Source organism: Somniosus microcephalus, chromosome 4 (assembly GCF_052327205.1).
Source record: "Somniosus microcephalus isolate GS21.2 chromosome 4, FLI_Smic_1.0, whole genome shotgun sequence".
Lineage (NCBI taxonomy): Eukaryota > Metazoa > Chordata > Chondrichthyes > Squaliformes > Somniosidae > Somniosus > Somniosus microcephalus.
In genome coordinates this window covers 247,306,590-247,326,526 of record NC_140990.1, presented here as the reverse complement: position 1 = coordinate 247,326,526, position 19,937 = coordinate 247,306,590, and the positions used below count along the sequence as shown (strand labels likewise).

General features: G+C 42.4%; 1 protein-coding gene across 1 annotated transcript in view; it reads right to left on the bottom strand.

Annotated features, from left to right (window-relative positions):
* Nucleotides 1-264: 264 nt before the first annotated feature.
* atf2 (activating transcription factor 2) overlaps nt 265-19,937 on the bottom strand; it is a 134,517-nt gene continuing 114,844 nt past the window's right edge. Inside the window, exons 9-11 of the mRNA XM_085986139.1 lie at nt 9,063-9,269; nt 6,129-6,234; nt 265-2,225 (exon numbers count right to left, since the gene is read on the bottom strand). Coding sequence (XP_085842265.1) covers nt 1,990-2,225; nt 6,129-6,234; nt 9,063-9,269 — 549 coding nt within the window. The 3' untranslated portion in view covers nt 265-1,989. The remainder of the gene's footprint in view (nt 2,226-6,128; nt 6,235-9,062; nt 9,270-19,937) is intronic.

Here is a 19,937-nt window from a genome sequence, read left to right as displayed (position 1 = left end):
GAAAGTTTTTAAAAAGGAATTTTTTTTTATTTTGGAATCATACTCAATATAAGCTTTTAGAAAGCTAAGAAAAGGATCAGTGCAACTTTAAATGCGGAAATATTTTGTATAAGTAACTTGTAATCCAACGTGACAATAAAGCTTGAATTTCAGAGAATGGAAAGTTAAATTCTGCTATACAAGTCTCTTTTGGCAGATGGCAGCACTAGTAAAGAGGATGTATGCCCAAATACAGCTGGCATTTGAAATAAAAATGTGTTATCCTTTTACGCACTTAAAAACAGTTTATTGACATGTTCTTTGTAGATAAATTATTTATTCTCTCAGAGAACTTACTCATGCAAATTGCACAAAGAGGAAGAGTACACCTCAAGCTACCTCTGTAGAAATGGAAGCTTGCAATCAGGAAGATAAAGACACAAGTTTTGTCTACAGATACAGACTGTAAAAAGATGATTTATGAAATGGATTCTGTAGAATAGTGTAACTGATATCCATCACAAAGTATTAGTTTACCACTACATGTTGAGAAGTTTCCTGGAAAGGTCCCAAGCAATTCTATCATACAACCTGTCTGAGTTCCTATTTTCTAATCTGGCAAATTACACAATTATAAACTCAAAGAACTGTAAAGCTGTACTGGAGAAGTTACATTCCATGTCCTGTTAATTTTGCTACCCACGAGTCCTTGTGGCAGCACAATGCACACATACCTGTAGACATATTTACACATATGACATACACATATGAAATCTTTGATGTTCCGTTATCCACCATTTAATTTTTTTATATCAGTGTTGTCAATGTCAAAGCATAAGATTCTTGTAGTTTTTTATGCTTCTCCTGTTTCAAACTGTATCTCTGAGTATGACCAAGTCACTACAGTGTTCATGGCACATTTAGTAAAATCAATTATTTCACAGAAGTTTTGATGAGAAGAGAGGTAATATACAATCAATCTCATCAGTAACAATCAAACTGCACATGGAATGTTAATCATCAATATTCATTATTTGTATACACAATCATTTTAAATAGGATTCCACCAAAAGTCAGTGTGACATTTAAAGGCAACATTCACAGAACTGTTTGATATATGCATCATCATCATGATACCCAACATAGTTGCTGAGCTTTATACACAAAAGGTAAAAAAAACTAAATGCATTGACTACACCTTATTAAAAGTGACATAACACAAGAATAAAACAAAATTACTAACAAAAATTAACATTCTTTCAATCTTTCATTCACCTCACAATGTGCAAATTAGAAAAGGCAAAGAGAATAAATGCAATGTTAGGTCTGAAAACAAAATCTCTTTAAGGGCCTGCTCGGGTCTAAGAATTTATAAAGTAATAATTACTCATTTAGATGGGTAATAGGCTTTGTTGGACTACTTAATATGTTAGTTAGCATTTTTGTTTAGAATAAAAACACCTGTTTGAAGCGATACACTGGAAATTTCACTTGCTCCAATATTAAGTCTGCCTGTCACAGATTGGAGGCTGGGTTCCTCTTGGACCTCTGGATTGCATGTCACGACCAGGTGAACAGCAGCACAGGCCAAGTTAGCCCATGTGGAGCTTTGGTATGAATAAAATTTGATAGTTCTTTCACAGTCTCTGGAGAGTGACCTTTTAAAGTCATTCCACTGTTCACAAATACACTTTTCCCCCCTACCCCATAGCCATAAAGACAGACAGAAAAAAAAACTTAAATGTCGTTTTAGTTGTAGAAAATAGAAAATGCCAAATGCATTTGTGGACTAGAGAACAATGATTAAAAGATCTGCTTTCAAGGCTGAAGTTAAGTGTTCACTTTGCTTACACTGCTGTAGCCACATCTGAAGTACAACTAATAAAAGCAACTAAACTAGGAGTATAGTATTTGTTTTTGGAGAGTTAGTCCTTCCAGTTCCCAAATTTCCATTTTACAGTCACTGTTGAGACAATATCTATGGAGTTCTGTAGTGCACATATTATCCAATCAACTTCCTGAAGGCTGAGACTGAGATGAAGGAGCAATGGCAACATGAGACTGGACGGGTAGGTTCATCTCCGAACTCTGGTCTGCCATCTGGGTAAGGTCTGAAGTAGCAACAGCCTCTGCCATTGCCGTTGAACTTATGCCATTTGAGGTGCTGATGGAGCTATGTTGGATGACTTGGGTTTGGGGACTGCTAGGTAGTGGGCTGTCTATAGAACTCTCATCCTTTTCTGCATCTGATGAAAAACAGATCAGAGACTTAGTTATGTAGAAGTGTATGAAAGAACTGTATATATTAAAACTGACAGCGAACAGTTTACCCACTTTCTGTACTTTGGTGCACTTTATCCTTGAGAAATAATTTGTGTAGGTAACACATTTATTATTATATACTCAAAACATAAATATTAAAATAGACACATTGAATGAAATAGTTGCCTGAACAAACATTCAAATAATCAAAGTGAGAAGTATTTTAGCATTTATTTCAGGACTTTAGTTTTGAGCACTGCTGCCTTATTGTATTATAATGCTTATAATATAATCAATATTGTCCTTCCAACTTAATACTCTATGAGAAGCAAAACTGTACAGAAAATTTGACAACAAATGAAATGCCATCTTTTTCAGCTATCCTGTGTTAAGCAAAGAAAAGTGTCCTTCACATTAGCAGGCAAAGTAGGTTAATGTTATACAACAACCCAGCACTATTACACCTGAAGAGATATCAGAAAAGCTAAGTGGTAAAGCACATTTCCTAAATAGAACAGTAGCTTGTCACTTGAATCTACCTGATTAAATTAGGAAACATTTAGTCAGTTCTCAACTGGATCGCTAGGTGGACTAGATACACGTGTGGCATTCCACTGGAGGTGGAGGAAATAATTATAGGTCGTTAGCAGTAAGTTCTAGATAAGTCAGAAACCAGGACTATCCATCTTCCCAGTAGAACGTGGGCACATGGTGGTGGGCAACCTCAAATGAAAAAAAATGAATTGATTCTTTAAATTAAAGAAAACTTGCTTTGACAAGAAAATTATCTTTAAATGGAGGATTGTCAGTACATGAATAAAGTACTGAAATCCTTTTATTTATAGCATAGATTTCTTCATCTGAGGCTCACCTGCCAACGACTTGCAGCGATGGATGATTACTGTACCTGATTCTAATGATGCACACACAGGAGAATAAGCACTGTTTAGAGTCTAAATGCCACCAGCTGTTCTACAGTTGTAGAGAATTAATTGGATCCAGATTTAAAACTAAAAACCTATACCATATCTGACTCATAATTCAACTAATGACACGCTTCTCTTGTAAACTAAATTAATATTTTCATGAAAACCAAAAGTGCTTAATGCAAGCCAAAAAGCAGATTAATAAAAATGTCTTATGGTTAATGTTTTGCAATACATCAAATATTCAAATGAAAACCTGAAAGTTTTGAACTTACAATGGTTAAAGAACATATGTAAGCCATCCTAATGTATTTATAATTTAGAACCTAATATTATTTACACTGTAAGTGATTACAGCACAATACATAGGCATAAACATATAATGAACCCCTAACTCAGATAATTCCAATCTCTTTATATATTTTTCTCCAGCTGTTGTGTTATGGTTTTACATTGTCATCATTGCCATTGCTGTTTGGCAATATCTGAAGATGAAAGTATATACATATATATATATATATATATTATATATTCTTTTTAACAATTCAGTCATTGGAGTTGGAGTCTGAACATTATGCTGCCCATCAGGAAGACAGAGTTTAGATTTAGGGAAAAATATGTGCACAGTATGCATGCCAGCGCAAGGCACTATCCGCATCAATAAGAAAACACATGCAGAGCTGTCAGGTTGTAGCTATGACTGACTAATCTCCATAGCAATCACTGTCAATCGCAAAGGTCTGCAGTTTTCTTGTATAATGTACCTCCAGGCTACAGTGTAAATCCACAAAGCACTCAATTGATTGCAGATCAAAGGACTCTGAGTTATGCTCCAGACCTGATAAAATTTATGTAGAAAATCTAGATAGATTGATCGTTTTTTGTTATGTTTCTTTTTGAGTTAACCCTTTTCATTACATATATGTTCACCACATATGTGTATTAATGAAATCAAACAAAATCAGACTGCATTTATACACAACAGATAGTACATTTCTGCATTTATCTTTCAAGTTGCAAAAGGGAAATTCAAATCCTGTAGTGGTAGAGGAATTCGTTGTTTAAGGTAGTGGATCAAGCGGACTGCTTTGTCCTTGATGGTATCGAGCTTCTTGAGTGTGGTTGCAGTTGCACCCCGACAGATAGGTGGAGAATATTGCATCACACTCATGACTTGTAGGTGGTGGTGAGGCTTTGGGAAGTCAGAAGGGGAGCCACTCGCCGCAGAATGGTCAGCCTCTGTCCTGCTCTAGTAGCCACGGCATTTATGTGGCTGGTCCACTTGAGTTTCTGGTCAATAAGAATTAGGAGCAGGAGTAGGCCATACGGCCCCTCGAGCCTGCTCCGCCATTCAATAAAATCATGGCTGACCTTCAACCTCAACTCCACTTTCCAACCCGATCCCCATATCCCTTGATTCCCCTAGAGTCCAAAAATCTATTTATCTCAGCCTTGAATATACTCAACAATTCAGCATCCACAGCTCTCTGGGATAGAGAATTCCAAAGATTCAGAACCCTGTGAGCGAAGAAATTCCTCCTCATCTCAGTTTAAATGGCTGACCCCTTAACCTGAGACCACGCCCCCTAGTTCTAGACTCTCCAGCCAGGGGAAACAGCCTCTCAGCATCTACCCGGTCAAGCCCCCTCAGAATCTTATATGTTTCAATGAAATCACCTCTCATTCTTCTAAACTCCAGAGAGTATAGGCCCATTCTACTCAATCTCTCCTTATAGGACAGCCCTCTCATCCCAGGAATCAATCTAGTGAATCTTTGTTGCACCGCCTCTAAGGCAAGTATATCCTTCCTCAGATAAGGAGACCAAAATTGTGTACAGTACTCCAGGTGTGGTCTCACCAAAGCCCTGTACAATTGTAGCACGACTTCCTTACTCTTGTAATATATTCACTGATTGGTACAAATCATAGTCCTGAACAGAATAAGAGTTTTCTTTACTGTAACATGAGAGGCCTAACTGCATTCTACTGTGACAGCAACAGGAGCTCAATGGTAATTTAGTTTATTGCAATCATAGCACCTGCTAGCTTTTTCCATTAATCAGCAGTGGGGAAAGACCATTTCATGTCCTGTGCTTGCATTTTAATCAGTCAGATTTGATATTCTGATCAAATGGTACAATACAGCAAAATAAACAATCTATATGCCAATATCAGGTCGGACATCTTTCAGACGTTATTTGGATCCCAAAATTGGTTCTAGGCCTATAAGATGGGCACAATGAGGTCCAATTTCACCCGATAAGGTGCTATATAGATGTAAATGATTTCTTTCTTCTTTTGATACAACCCTGTTTAGTTGCAACTGGAATATCCAGGTGTTACTATATTCAATTGTCTTTTAAGTAAAATGTGAGGAAGCACTACACAAACTGGTTTTATAATCAGTGGAGACCTTGTACACTGAAACATGTGTAACATTTTATTCTAACCTTTTGGATCTAGTAAGACTTTTAGCAGTTATCTAAGTGGATCAGTTCAGTCCCACACATTTGCTCACTCTTTAATCAAAAAAAACAAGTGAACACAAAACAGCCAGTGCTCAATTCATCTCAGGCTTTTTAAAAACTGCCTCATTGAACACACAATGTGTATAATGAACACAATTAACCAAGTAATAATTTTTAAGAATAAACAAAAAAATGGAATTTATAGCAACTATAGTTAAATTAAGAGACAATTTTAAGACAAAATTAAATCAGACAACTTTATTCATTACTGGGAGACCAAATGAACACCATACAAAACTTTACGTGACACAAAATGAATACTCCAATTTATCTATGCAAGCAAGCATTTGTAGCTGCACTACAATAACCTTATGGAATTTCTAATATTTTACTTTAAATACCAACGGCACTTCCTTGTTACTGCCAACTTAGTTCATTTCAGCAGTATTTCATTTCAATAGCCTGGGGATATAGGTAATGGAACATTACTCACTGTGATAGCCAGATTTCTTCTGCATGGCTGTTACAGGGCAATCTTTATGAGCCAGAAGTAGCTGCTTCAGCTGAGCCACTTCATTTCTCAGCAGGGTGACTTCATTCTAAGGAACAAAGAAAAACTTTCACAAAAAGCACCAGCACTACTGCAGCCATCACAAGAGGGGGGCAGGCTTTAAACATTCTTATATTTTATAGATAGATAGATCTGGCATCACTCAACTGTAGTACAGTTCAGTACTGAAAACAGGTTTGCTGGCTTACTTTAACTAACTCTTTGAAAACTGGTACTAATAGGGAGCCAAAAAGGTTTGCCTGCACAAATATTGCAAATCCATTCCACAGTCAATCTACTCTGAATCTCGTCATATACCCTGAAGGCAGCAGTATGACCAAAATCCCATGTTTATCTCAAAACTTAATAAAACAAGAGGATTCAAAACAGTCTTCTTAATGAGCTGCTTTGGGCAGAGGAGTGCACAGAACATCCTGTAGCTCTTCACCCATCTTTATAACATGCTTTTAGTACAACTCTCTCACCAACTAATAAACTACTATGGTTACATCAGTGGCCAAAGGTAAATAATCATATAATACATGGCTTTATTCCGAGTTAGGGTGCTGTTTACAAGGAAATTGCGCAGATGACGAGTAGAAAATGCGTAATTACTGAACAAAAGATTGATGTTGGAACTGGTGATTTTGGTTCATGTTTTATTTACCTCAATTTAAAATTTTCTTTTTAGTTTAAATGAGTAACTGTAGCACCATCTAAACATAGTAATGTTTATTTTAACCATCTTGGTGAGCAATAACTAAATGCGATGGAGTGATTAGTAGATGAACAGAAAACACAACTTCCTAAAATATTCACAAGCTCTCGGCAACTCTAAATTAAATTCCAACATAACCAATGTCACTAATGATTTCTCAATTCAAGCTCCCCAAATTTTATTTAGTGGTCTAAGTTTTTATCTTTCGAGAGCATTAACAGAAATTTCGGATTTTTAAGCACTTAATGCATGGTGATATTTTTCTACTAGCAGCTTGTCTTATATTCTATTAATTAATGATTATTTGTATAGTAGGGTGAGCATGAAAGCTCTGCACTTGCATGCTCAACTGCATGCAGCGTGCAAATTGCTAATCTTTTGTACTCTAGCTATATTTTCAAAAGAAGCGAAAGGGTAACCAGCTATTTTCAAATGAGAAGATGGAATGATGGCATAGAGTATAACTTCGTTCCAATGTAAATGGCAGCTATTGTGCCATTTGCATTTATACTGGTGCACAGAAAACACAAAGCAAGACCACATGTTGGAGGCAAAGTGGAGTGTGAATGGGAGGGGGGAGGAATAAATATGAACAATTCAAATAATGCCAAAGATGCAATTACACTAGCAGCGATAATGTGTACATTAGGTACTGTTGGTAAACAGTAAAATTTAGATATAGTTTATAAAATAATTAGATCTTGTTTCAGGATATAAAAATATAAAGTCCTTGCAGAACAGTATATAGTTACAGTTGCAAATTGATATGAAGCTGGCATTTACAATTAAAATGTTCATAATAATCAAAAGTCAGAGAATTTTCTCAGGATGAAAAGTCTGCTGTTGTCCCCAACACACTACTTTAAAAAACATAAGCAGCAGGGCAAGACAAACCATTAAGTCCTTCACTGCAATACTGTTCAAAGACAACCCTCCACACTTATTAGACTTACAGTTTAGAATAATGTAAAAGCAATGATACTTCATTATAACTTACTGCACTGATCATCTGTGCTTGAATGTCAGCTGAGGAATTATAAAAGAACCTCAAGATTGATTAATGGGTTCATACAAAGTACAGTTTAATTATTTCTTTGACATTCAATTTTCAGTAAAAGACATAATGGGTGGCATGCTTAACGGCTTTGCTTCTGGCTAAGATACAAAGGAGGACTGAGAGAAGTTAATGCATTTTCCAAATCCATTAGTATCAGTTCAAGTGGAGCCTACAAGTTTCCACATAAAGACAGAATAAACCAATACATTTCCTTCAAGATTTGCAGCTAAAATCATACTGGTGTTATGGCTTGGGTTAGTTCTCTGTTTGACAAATTGGCACTTTTCAAAACAATATGCCAGAAGCAAAATGCAGAAATAAGGGCCTAGAAATTGGGTTGGGGCGCCAAAGTGGCACAAAAGTTGCCTGAGCGCAGGATTTAGCGCAGCGTTCGAGGCGTCAGCGATAGATATTCAGTTCCATTGCCCCTCGAGGGACATGGGGCGAGGCTCGAGGCGCTCCGCGTCCCTCTTAGGGCGCTGAAACTGAATATCGCAGCGCAACGTGCCGCAGCGCCACATGCTGCGGCACGGCACGCTGCAGTACTGCAGGCCTTCCTCCCATTGTTAAGGGGGAGGTGCCTGCAACAGCCCGCTCGCGAGTGCCGGCAAATGAGCCCGGCACCAAGGAGAAGTGCCGGGCTCTCGGGAAACAGCCGGCAATGCCGCGGGGGGGGGGGGGGGGGGGAGGGTTAGGAGGCCGGGGACGGCGGTGCTGGCAGGTGGCCGCCGAAAAAGGCGGCCGCCCCGCACCTCCACCTTAACTTGCGCTGCTGCCGGCACAGTAAGGCCCCGTGAACCGGGCGCGGGTAGCGAACGGCGCAACTGCGCCGTTCGCTACCAAATATCGCGAACGGGGCGCTGCGCACACCGATGACGTCATCGGTGGCGGCGCAGCGCAAAAGGCTAACGCCACCATTATCGCCCCAACTCAATATCGCGGGAGGCGCAGCCAGTGGTGCTACAGCCACTGCCTGCCTCTTTAGGCGCTAACAAGTGGCGCTACTCACCCAATTTCTCCCCCAAGGAATTCACAATGCAGATTACATAACGTTATAGCTACCTTGTTAATTCCACAAATGGAAAAATACTTTACAACCTACCTGTAGTTGTACGTTTGTTGAACTGAGGTCCTCCGCCTTCTTTTCAAGAGATTGCACCCATACTTTTCTCTTCTGTCTGCACCTTGAAGCAGCTGCTCGGTTACGCTCTAAAAACTTCCGTCTCTTCTCATCTGGGTCTTCATTCATTGCTCGCCGTCTTCTACCACCACTGCTCTGAATCTGATGTGTAGGCTGGATCGGGGAGCTCTTTAATGAAACCACCATTCAATCAGCTTACTGCAGAATCACAGTTCTTTAAAATTTAAACTCAAACCTCATTAAACAATATTTTTAAACCATGGTACATTTTTGTTCTTGGTTAGCTTTTAATTGAGAAAACACTTCTCAAAATTAGTTTTCAGGCTAAGCCTGTAAACAATAATTCAAGTTTCAAGGGGTTTAATACTTAACAGGACACACTGCTTAAAATATGAACAAAAGTTAGAAAGGCTAGAAATCTGAAATAAAGAGCAAAAATTGTGTCTGTTTTCTCTTTGTTGATGGAGCTGCTGTGTACTTGTAGCATTTTCTGATTTTATTCCATTGCTTGTAATATTGTACACCTTATCCCTTAGCAAAGTAATATCCATGTACCTGTTCATAAAAAAAAATCAACACGAGGAAAAAATTGCAGAAAAAAATAAAGCTCCCCCTAATGACTCAATTGGTAACTCTAGTGCTTATTGTGGAACTGAGCCATAAAAACCAGGCAGGTTCCCTATGTAAAATTAACGTGTTTATTTCTGAAACTGCAAAGGACATGACATAGATTTTTCAAATTATATTTTCAACAGTTAACATATTTAACATAGAAGCATAGAAGATAGGAGCAGGAGTAGGCCATTCGGCCCCTCGAGCCTGCTCCGCCATTCACTGAGATCATGGCTGATCATCCAAATTCAGTACCCTGTTCCTGCCTTCTCCCCATATCCCTTGATCACTTTAGCCTTAAGAAATATATCCAACTCCTTCTTGAATATATTTAATGAACTGGCCTCTACTGCCTTCTGTGGTAGAGAATTCCACAGGTTCATCACTCTCTGGGTGAAGAAATTCCTCCTCATCTCAGTCCTAAATGGCTTACCCCTTATCCTTAGACTATGACCCCTGGTTCTGGACTCCCCGACCATCGGAAACATCCTTCCTTCCTCCAATCTGTCCAGGCCTGACAGAATTTTATAGGTTTCGATGAGATCCCCTCTCAATCTTCTAAACTCCAGTGAGTATAAGCCCAATCGACACAATCTCTCCTCATACGTCATTCCTGCCATCACAGGTATCAGCCTGGTGAATCTTCGCTGCACTCCTTCCATGGCAAGAATGTCCTTCCTCAGGTAAGGCGACCAAAACTGCACACAATACTCAAGGTGCGGTCTCACCAAGGCCCCGTACAACTGCAGCAAGACATCCTTGTTCCTGTACTCGAACCCTCTTGCTACGAAGGCCAACATACCATTTGCCTTCTTAACCGCCTGCTGCACCTGCATGCTTACCTTCAGCGACTGGTGCACAAGAACACCCAGGTCTCTTTGCACCTCCCCTTCTCCCAATCTATTGCCATTCAAATAATAATCTGCCTTCCTGTTTTTGCCACCAAAGTGGATAACCTCACATTTATCCACATTATAGTGCATTTGCCATGTTTCTGCCCAATCACCCAACCTGTCCAAATCGTACTGGATTTTCACGACATCCTCCTCACAGCATACCCTCCCACCCAGCTTTGTGTCGTCTGCAAATTTGGAGATATTACATCCAATTCCCTCGTCCAGATCATTAATACATATTGTGAACAGCTGGGGTCCTAGGACCGATCCCTGCGGTACCCCACTAGTCACTGCCTGCCACTCGGAAAACAACCCGTTTATTCCAACTCTTTGCTTTCTATCCGCCAACCAGTTCTCTATCCAAGTCAATACCTTGCCCCCAATCCCTTGTGCCTTAATTTTGCACGCTAATGTCTTATGCGGGACCTTATCGAAAGCCTTCTGAAAGTCCAAATACACCACATCCACTGGTTCTCCCTTATCTATTTTACCAGTTACATCCTCAAAAAATTCCAGTAGATTAGTCAAGCATGATTTACCTTTTGTAAATCCATGTTGACTTTGTCCGATCCTGTCACTGCTTTCCAAGTGCTCTGCTATTACATCTTTTATAATGGACTCTAGCATTTTCCCCACTACCGATGTCAGGCTTATAATTCCCCGCTTTTTCTCTACCACCTTTTTTGAATAGTGGGGTAACATTAGCTATCCTCCAATCCATGGGTACTGTTCCAGAGTCTATCGAGTTCTGGAAGATGACCAGCAATGCATCTACTATTTCTAGGGCCACTTCCTTAAGTACCCTGGGATGTAGATTATCAGGCCCTGGGGATTTATCGGCCCAAATTGTCCCAAGTGTGATTCCTGATCTGTATTGAGTTATGATTTCAACTAGGTGGATGGTAGAGACGCTATGCTTCACCTCAGCATTCCCGAGCTAGAGCGAGAAGGATGGGAGGAAATTCGTCAGGGTTCGCTTCTGATTGCTCGCCAATAACCCCTGCTGAAAAATACATGTGTGTAGATGTTAGATGAGGAAAATACCACAGTTTGATTGCGATGCCACCCTATTGAACAGTCCACTGGCAATTACTGCTTAAACAAATTAAACACTTAGATGGAGTCCATGAGAGTGGCTGTCACCATTGGAAGTGTACCCCAGCAGGAGTGAGGGTAGAAAATCAGCTAACTGTAGCTGGACCAGACTATAACATTTTCTGATATATTCCCTAACAAACTTCCCTGTACTCATGACGCAGCTTTGATCCCAGGTGCCAGTTCTTGCACGCTTACCTAAAACAGTGCCAAAATCTTACAAACTGTCAACATTCCTACAGACACACTTGATAATTAATACTCAAATAAGTGCTGCATACAGTATTTTATCCATATGGTTTTAATCTGAAATCCATCATAAGAAATTCACTTCCCTCTACCCTCCAATTTTCCTCACTTACACTAGATGGCACTCTGCTGTATATCAGAACATAATTCATTGTTACAGGAAAAGGAAAAACAAAATTCTGCAATATTTTCTATTTCCCACTGTTAATAGTCCTACTGTTCCTTAATATATTAGTTGAAAAAAATCCTCTAAATTTGATATTTATGTTTATGGCAATTGTAAATTAAAATGTATTCTCAAATTTAGAAAAATAACCAAAGATATAAATGATATTACTCCAATGTTATTTAAGTGAAAAATATCCATCCGCTATATGGCAAGGTTAAAAACTATGAGGAAAACCGGTTTGAATCAGGATCATGCAAACATAAACATGAATAGAGGAGCAGAGACTTAGTGAGCTCAGATACACAAATCTTGGACAGTGGGAGAACAAGTTGATAAAGCTGTATAAATAAAATGGATCCGAGGGTTTACAAATAGGAGCAGAAAGTGTAAAAGCAAAGAGGTAATGCACAAACCGTACAAGTTATTGATTTATAGACATATAAATATTAAAAGGGTAGTCAAAGGAAGAGTGGGGCTGATTAGGGACCAAAAGGAGATATTCTTGTGGAGGCAGAGCATGGCTGAGGTACTAAATGAGTACTTTGCATCTGTCTTCATTAGAGGAGAGGATGCTGCCAATGTAGCAGAAAAGGAGGAGGCAGTAGCGATATTGGATAGGTTAAAAGTATATAAAGAGGAGATATTTAAAAGATTGGCAGTCCTCAAAGTAGAAAAGTCACCCGGTCCGGATGGAATTCATCCTAGGTTACTGAGGGAAGTAAGGGGGGAAAATTGTGGAGATGCTGGACACAATCTTCCAATCCTCCTTAGGTATGGGAGTGGTGCCAGAGGACTGGAGGATTGCAAATGATACATCCTGTTCAAAAAAAGAGGGGGATAAACCTGGTAACTACAGGCCAGTCAACCTAAAGTTTGTGGTGGGGACACTATTAGAAACAATAATCTGAGACAAAATGAATTGGCACTTGGCACTTGAAAATCAGCACGGATTTGTTAAAGGCAAATTGTTTGACTAACTTGATTGAGTTCTTTGATGAACAGAGAGGGCTGATGTGTGTAGTGCGGTTGATGTTGTGTATATGGACTTTCAAAAGATGTTAGTAAACAATGAGGAGCATAGTAACAGACTTCAGCAGGACATAAACAGACTGGTGAAATGGGCAGGCACATGGCAGATGAAATTTAATGCAGAGAAGTGTGAATTGATACATTTTGGTCAGAAGAATGAGGAGAGGCAATATGAATTAATGGTACAAATTTAAAAGGGGTGCAGGAACAGAGACTTGGGGGGTGTATGTATACAAATCTTTGAAGGTGGCAGGACAAGTTGAAAAGGCTGTTAAAAAAACATATGGCTGGATTTTCATTGGGCCGTGGAGGCGGATTGGAGGCATGTGGGGGGTTAAAATTGCAAAAACTGGCGGGTGGGCCCAACCCCACCCCGCCTCCACGCAATTTTCATTAATTCGTGTCTAATGGTCCCGTCTCTGTCCCGCCTCCAAGAGGCGGGATAGGCTATTAAGGCCCTTAACAGGCACTAAATTGCCTCTATAATGCCATTTTGTAAGGCCTTTGCGATTTTAACCCTTTTCCCACATGAAACACGCCTGTTCTGAAACACGACGGTGAAACCTGGCAGGAGCACAATTGGATTGCTGACTATTAGCTGCAGCTCCACCATTAAAGAAGATATTTGATCAGCCATCATTTGCAGGTGGCAGGACTTTGTAGTCTCAGGTCTGGGGGAACTTTTAGAAGGCATAACCACAGTTGTGGAAGTTTGGAGCCTGACACCCATCTCCAGTGTGACCTCCTGGGAAACCCCTCTCGCCACCTTCACTGAGCACTTCCTCAACTGAGGCATATACCAAGTAGTCCTAAGCCCTCAATGTGGAAGTCCCATTAGCAAAATGACACACGCCACAATTGCAGCAGTAGCCATCAGATTTTTTACTTACAGTAACCATCTGATGGCTTTTTAACATTAAAACATCAAATTTCACCCAAGTGACTACCCTTGTGACTATTTGTGCAGTATCTTTCTCTTACGCGTGCTCCTATGTGGTGCTTTCCCTGTAGCTTCAGCAGATGTGGCGGCCCCTTGCTCATTTTCTTGCTGCTCCTGTCTCGACACCTTTGGCGGGCGTCCTCTGGGGTTGAGAACCTGTGAGGGCTCGCCAACAGTCTGCTGCTCCTGCGGCTGTGCAGGGGTTGAGACGCCAATCTCAGTTGGGTGTGGACTCTGGTGGGGCTCTGACCGAGGGCTCTGCAGTGGCATGGAAGTGTGAGCGCTTGGAGAGGAGTCCCCACTTCCTTGATGTCTGCCACCAACTTCCCTCTCGGTCAGGTCCCCCTCAGCGCTTGCAAGTGGCTTGAGAGCACCTTGCTGCACATCAGGGCGGCCATGGGGATCCGTATCTGCACTGGCAGTCCTACTCAGAAGGACTTCCATGAAGGTCTGGTTTCTCTGTTCAATAGATGACCATCGCCCCTCCAGAGATGTCATTCTATTCAGAACACTCACCATGTTTTCTGCACTCTGGCGACTTATCACCTCCATGAAGGTTGCCATCCTTTCTATGGTGATGCGTTCATGCGCCAATGACTCCACAAAGGCTCTGCTCATGTTCGCAATGGACTCCTCCATTCGCTCCACACTCACAGCGACCCTAGAGACAAAACCTGCCAGAGACTCTTGCATCTGTTCCTGGAGTTCCAGCACCGCTGATCTTGTGGATGGACCCAGAGGCAGAGGGTCGACATGCAGCTGAGCCGAGCTGGCAGAGTCCTTCGCCCTCCAACGAGGACTCTCCACTGCAGTCCCTGTCTCCACCAACTGCTGATGCTCACTTGTGAGCTGTGATACACCAGGTGACAACACTACTCTATCTCACGAAGGTCCCACCGAGGTGTGTCTGCAGTGGTGCTGGGTGCACTGAATTCTGCTGACGCTGCGCCCTCAGAGGTTGCAGCTTCCTCTGAGGAGTCTTGATGTTCAGGCTCTTCCTCCTGGCTAGTGGGGGCGGGTGCTCACGATGGTCCTGTGGGGGAGTAAAGGAAAGAGTTAGAGATGTGATGCCAAGGTTACATGCACATTGCATACTGCAGATGATCAATAGTCCATCTGTTAGAGCTTCAGAATCATTATCAGCGACTCATGCAATGTCAATGAGAGAGATGGAAAACTATTCTGTCACCAGCTTGCTGTGATGCACACGTCTGTCCGTCCCCCACTTGCACCTCATCCTCCAGTCCTACGATCTCCAGGACTGCCTCCTCCCACGGGGTGAGGTGGGCTACTGAGGGTGGCCCTCTTCCTGTCCTCGCTCTTCCCTTTTACTGTGAGCTCTCTTTTCCTGCAATGAGGGAGACAAGTGGAGTTTGAGTGAGAATGAAGGAGTGAGTGTAGAAAATCCATAGCGTAGATGCTTAGAAGGAGACAAAGATGGAGTGAGGTGGCAAGACCAAGGGCCCTCCCTGTGTGTTGTCAGTTGTTTTCATAGCATCAGAGTGATAGGGAGTGTGAGGGCTGCATAGTCGAATAGTTATGTGAATGTGACCATAGAGAGAGAGGGAATGGGTAAGGGTGCATGGATGTCAGTGTCAAGTGGGATGTGGAGGAAGAGATTGCAAAAGCTGAGTGCTGGTGAGGAAAGGCAATGGGGATCAGATTGAGGGTGATGGGAAATTCATACTCACTTTTCCAGTGCGCTGAAGGTCATGAAATCTCTTCCTGCACTGTATCCAGGTTCTGCGGGTTACCGATAAGGAGTTGACCTCCTCTGCCACTTGCAGCCACACAGCCTTGGTCTGGTGGGGAGGCTTCTTCCTCCCTGATGAAGGGAAGAGCACCTCCTTATGAGCTCTTGCTCCCTCCACTAAAGCCTGCAGGGCAACGTCGTCAAATCTTGGAGCAGACCTAGGTCTTTCACTGGCCATTTTGCCTCCAGGTCCCTATAGCAGCAAAGGCCAAAGGTTGGCAGTCTGCAGAAGAAGCAAGGCTTGTTGCAGACCTTAAATGCAGCTGCAGCAATGATGATGTCATCGGATGCGACTTTCAGACGGGAAAAACTCATTGGCCATGGGTTCCCACACGCTGGAACTCAATTGTCCAATTAAGTTAAAATCGCATCAATCTCCCACATCGATTTAGATTCGTGTGGATAACACAAAATGCGGGTTACACGACCCTAACCTGCCCCTGAATTAAAATCCAGCCCATGGGATCCATGGCTTTATTAATAGAGACTTAGGGCTGGATTTTCTCAGCAGTGTTGGGATAGCTGATTGCCGGGTTCCAGTCCTGCTCCCAGTTGCAGCCACTCTGTCAAAGGGATTTTCCCTTGATTGGTGTTGTTAAGCCCGCCCTGCGGGCTTCCTGGCCAATTAACAGGAAGTGGGTCTGATGATGTCATTTGATGATGCGTCATCAGCCGGTTTTCTTAAAGGGACCACAGCCACATTGAGTTTGACAGTAGTTCTGTCAGTGTTTTACAGCATTGAGGTGCTGCAAACACTGACAAGCACTGCACAGAGGTGCACAGCTGCACCCAAGCTCTCCAATGACTCCCTCCATATGCTTATGGAGGGAGTCACAGCATGCAGGAAGGTTCTCTTTCCTTCCAAGGGCGGAAGAGACCTCCCCAAGAAACCAAAGCAGCCTGGTTGCACATTGCACAGGAGGGCAAAAGCAGGGATGTGATCAAGAGTCCCCGGCTGCAGTGGCGCCAACCTTTCAATGATCTCAGTGGATCACGAAACGTTACTGCAAAGCCACACTCAAACTCACCCTGCTGTGCCACTCAACACATCCCTATAACTCTACCTTCCCTAGCCTACTCCTGCACCTCCTTACTTACACCAACTTACCTTGCACCTCCACCCATCCCTCTCTAGCTACATTATCACTTCCCCATCTCACTAGCCACCCCTCACACTCGCCCTCATCCTACTGCAAGCATACCAACTTACAACACACAAGGGTAGGCACTTAAGAGGTTTAGCCAATGGTCATGTGAAGTTTCTGGTAATGTGCTGTCCTACAGTGAAATCTATATTTTCAACACTGCCCCTTATTGGACAGATCTGTGCACACCTTGAGAAATGGCTTACTGAGTTCCAGTGAATGTTGAGACGTAACTTCCCCCACCAACCCCCCTCCCCCACTATAGTGAGGAGTGTGCATGGAATGGTTTGGATATTGAAGGGATGCTTCACACTGCTAATGTGGGGTGGTGTCAACCTGGCGCATCATGTGGCAGCCAGGGTTAAGAGCATCAAGTGAAGTAAATCTGGCCATGGTGATTGTAGTGTCCGTGTGTAGATAAAGACACTGAAGACAGGAGTTGGTTCATAGGTATTTACTAAGCAAGTCTGGGGGGGGTTTTCTAAAGGATATACACAATACACAGGCTTATATAGCCCAAGTGGCAATTACCGGCATTATGCACACCTGGGGCTCTTAAAGGCACATACACCATAATTGCTCTTAAAGGCACATACACCACAATTCCTCCCCTTCTAGCTAACTAGTACATCATATTTTAAGTAATTATTAATTACATGTTATATGCAAAATAATATACATTGCTGTATTAATTAATTATAAGTTAGTCTCTCAGGAGGCTTCCTGACTCGGTCCGGATAACGCCTCGGGGGTGTAGTAGTTTCTGGTGGTGTAGTAGGTTCTTCTGGCAAGGCTGATTCGGCTTGAAGGCCAGTGTCGGGTTCATCGGGCTCCAGTACCACCGGATCGGAGGTAGATATGGGTATCTCTACTTCATCGTTAGATGTATAGAGTGGTGGTGTAGGTTGTCCCTTTTCGGATGACTTGATGATTTGGTCAGCATGGCGCCTTATTATGCTGTCTCCGATGTCCACGGTATACATCAGTGGTCCTAATCGTGTGCAGATAGTTCCAGGCTGCCATTTCTCGGTACGGTAGTCCCGGGCCAAAACCGGTTGGCCTATCTGGAAGGCCCTAGTTGGCCTTTCATTCATGCCCTGAAACTGCCGGTTCTCCACGTCCCTTCGGATGTTGGGCTTGACCAAATCCAGCCGGCATCTTAGGTTTCTATTGTAGAACATCATGGCGGGAGTTTGGTTAGTAACCATATGCGTTGCATTCCTATATGCAAATAAGAAGTTATCCACCTTGTGCTGAAGTTTTATGTCTTCATTACCCATGGCCTTGATGGCCTTCTTGAAGGTCTGGACAAACCTTTCAGCCAATCCATTGGTGGCGGGATGGTATGGGGCGGACGTGTAGTGCTTTACCCCATTGTTCTTTAAGAACTTTCTGAATTCTTCGGACACAAATTGCGGCCCATTATCAGAACATATCTGCTCCGGCAGCCCATTCCTGGCAAATATGGTCCTTAATACTGTGATGGTTTTTTCCCTGGTGGTGGAGGACATCTTTATTACCTCCGGCCACTTGGAGTGTGCATCAACTGCGATTAAGAACATTGAGTCCATAAATGGACCAGCAAAGTCGATGTGCACCCTTTGCCAGGGAGATGAGGGCCACTCTCATGGATGTAGAGGGGCCTGTGGCGGAGCATTTTGGACCTTCTGGCATCCTAGGCAGCTCTTGGTCATGTCTTCGATGTCTCCATCGATACCTGGCCACCATACAAACGCCCTAGCTAGGTTCTTCATTTTCACTCCACCCAGATGCCCCTCGTGAAGCTCCTTTAGCACTTTATCCTGGAGTTTGGGTGGAATCACCACTCTGGATCCACACATCAAGGTTCCTCGGCACACTGACAGCTGTTCTCTTCTTTGCGAGAATGCTGGCAACAGTGGTTCGCCATGTGCTGGCCATCCCTTCACTGTTAAATCGTAGACCCGTGAGAGAGTAGGGTCATTTCTTGTCTCCCTTTCAATGGCAGAATTTGTCACCGGTAGACATTCCACTATGGTAGAGTGGAATATCTCTACTGGGTCTACTGTAGGTGCCTCTTCTATCGTTGGCAACGGTAGGCGTGATAAACCGTCAGCATTCCCATGCTGTTTTGACCCTTTGTATTCAATGTTGTATTGGTGTGCCCCTAGAAAAAGGGACCACCTCTGTAGTCTTTGTGCCGTCATAATGGGGACACCTTTTTTAGGGTTGAATATGGAGATGAGGGGTTGATGGTCAGTCAGCAAGGTAAATTTTTGTCCGTGTAGGTAATGGTTGAATTTCTTCACTCCCCATACCAGGCTGAGTGCTTCCCTGTCTATCTGGGCATAGTTACGCTCAGCTGAGTTCAATGAGCGTGACGCAAAAGCTATCGGCCGTTCCAAGCCATCAGGGAATCTATGGGACAATACCGCTCCTATGCCGTAAGGGGATGCATCGCACGCCAGTCTGATTGGTAGTGATGGGTTGTAATGAGCCAAAATTTTCTCGGATGTGATTAAGTCTTTACATTTATGGAAGGCACGTTTACAGTCTTCGTTCCATTTCCAAATCACTCCTGTCTGTAGAAGATCATTAAGAGGGTGTAGAATAGTTGATAAGTTCGGTAAAAATTTATGATAGTAATTTATTAATCCCAGGAATGACCTTAATTGTGAAACATTTTCAGGTGCTGGGGCTTTTATAACTGCTTCAATTTTTTCAGGTGACTTATGCAACCCTTCCTTATTAATTATGTGGCCACAATATGATATCTGATTTTGGAAAAATTCGCACTTGGGGCGATTTGCTCGTAGGCCCCGTTCTTTCAGCCTAGTGAGCACCTGCTCCAAATTGGCAAGGTGCTCGTTGTCGTTTTCTCCTGTTATAAGGATGACGTCTAGGTAGCATTGAGTCCCCGGAATCCCTTGCAGGACTTGCTCCATAGCTCTTTGCCAGATAGCTGGAGC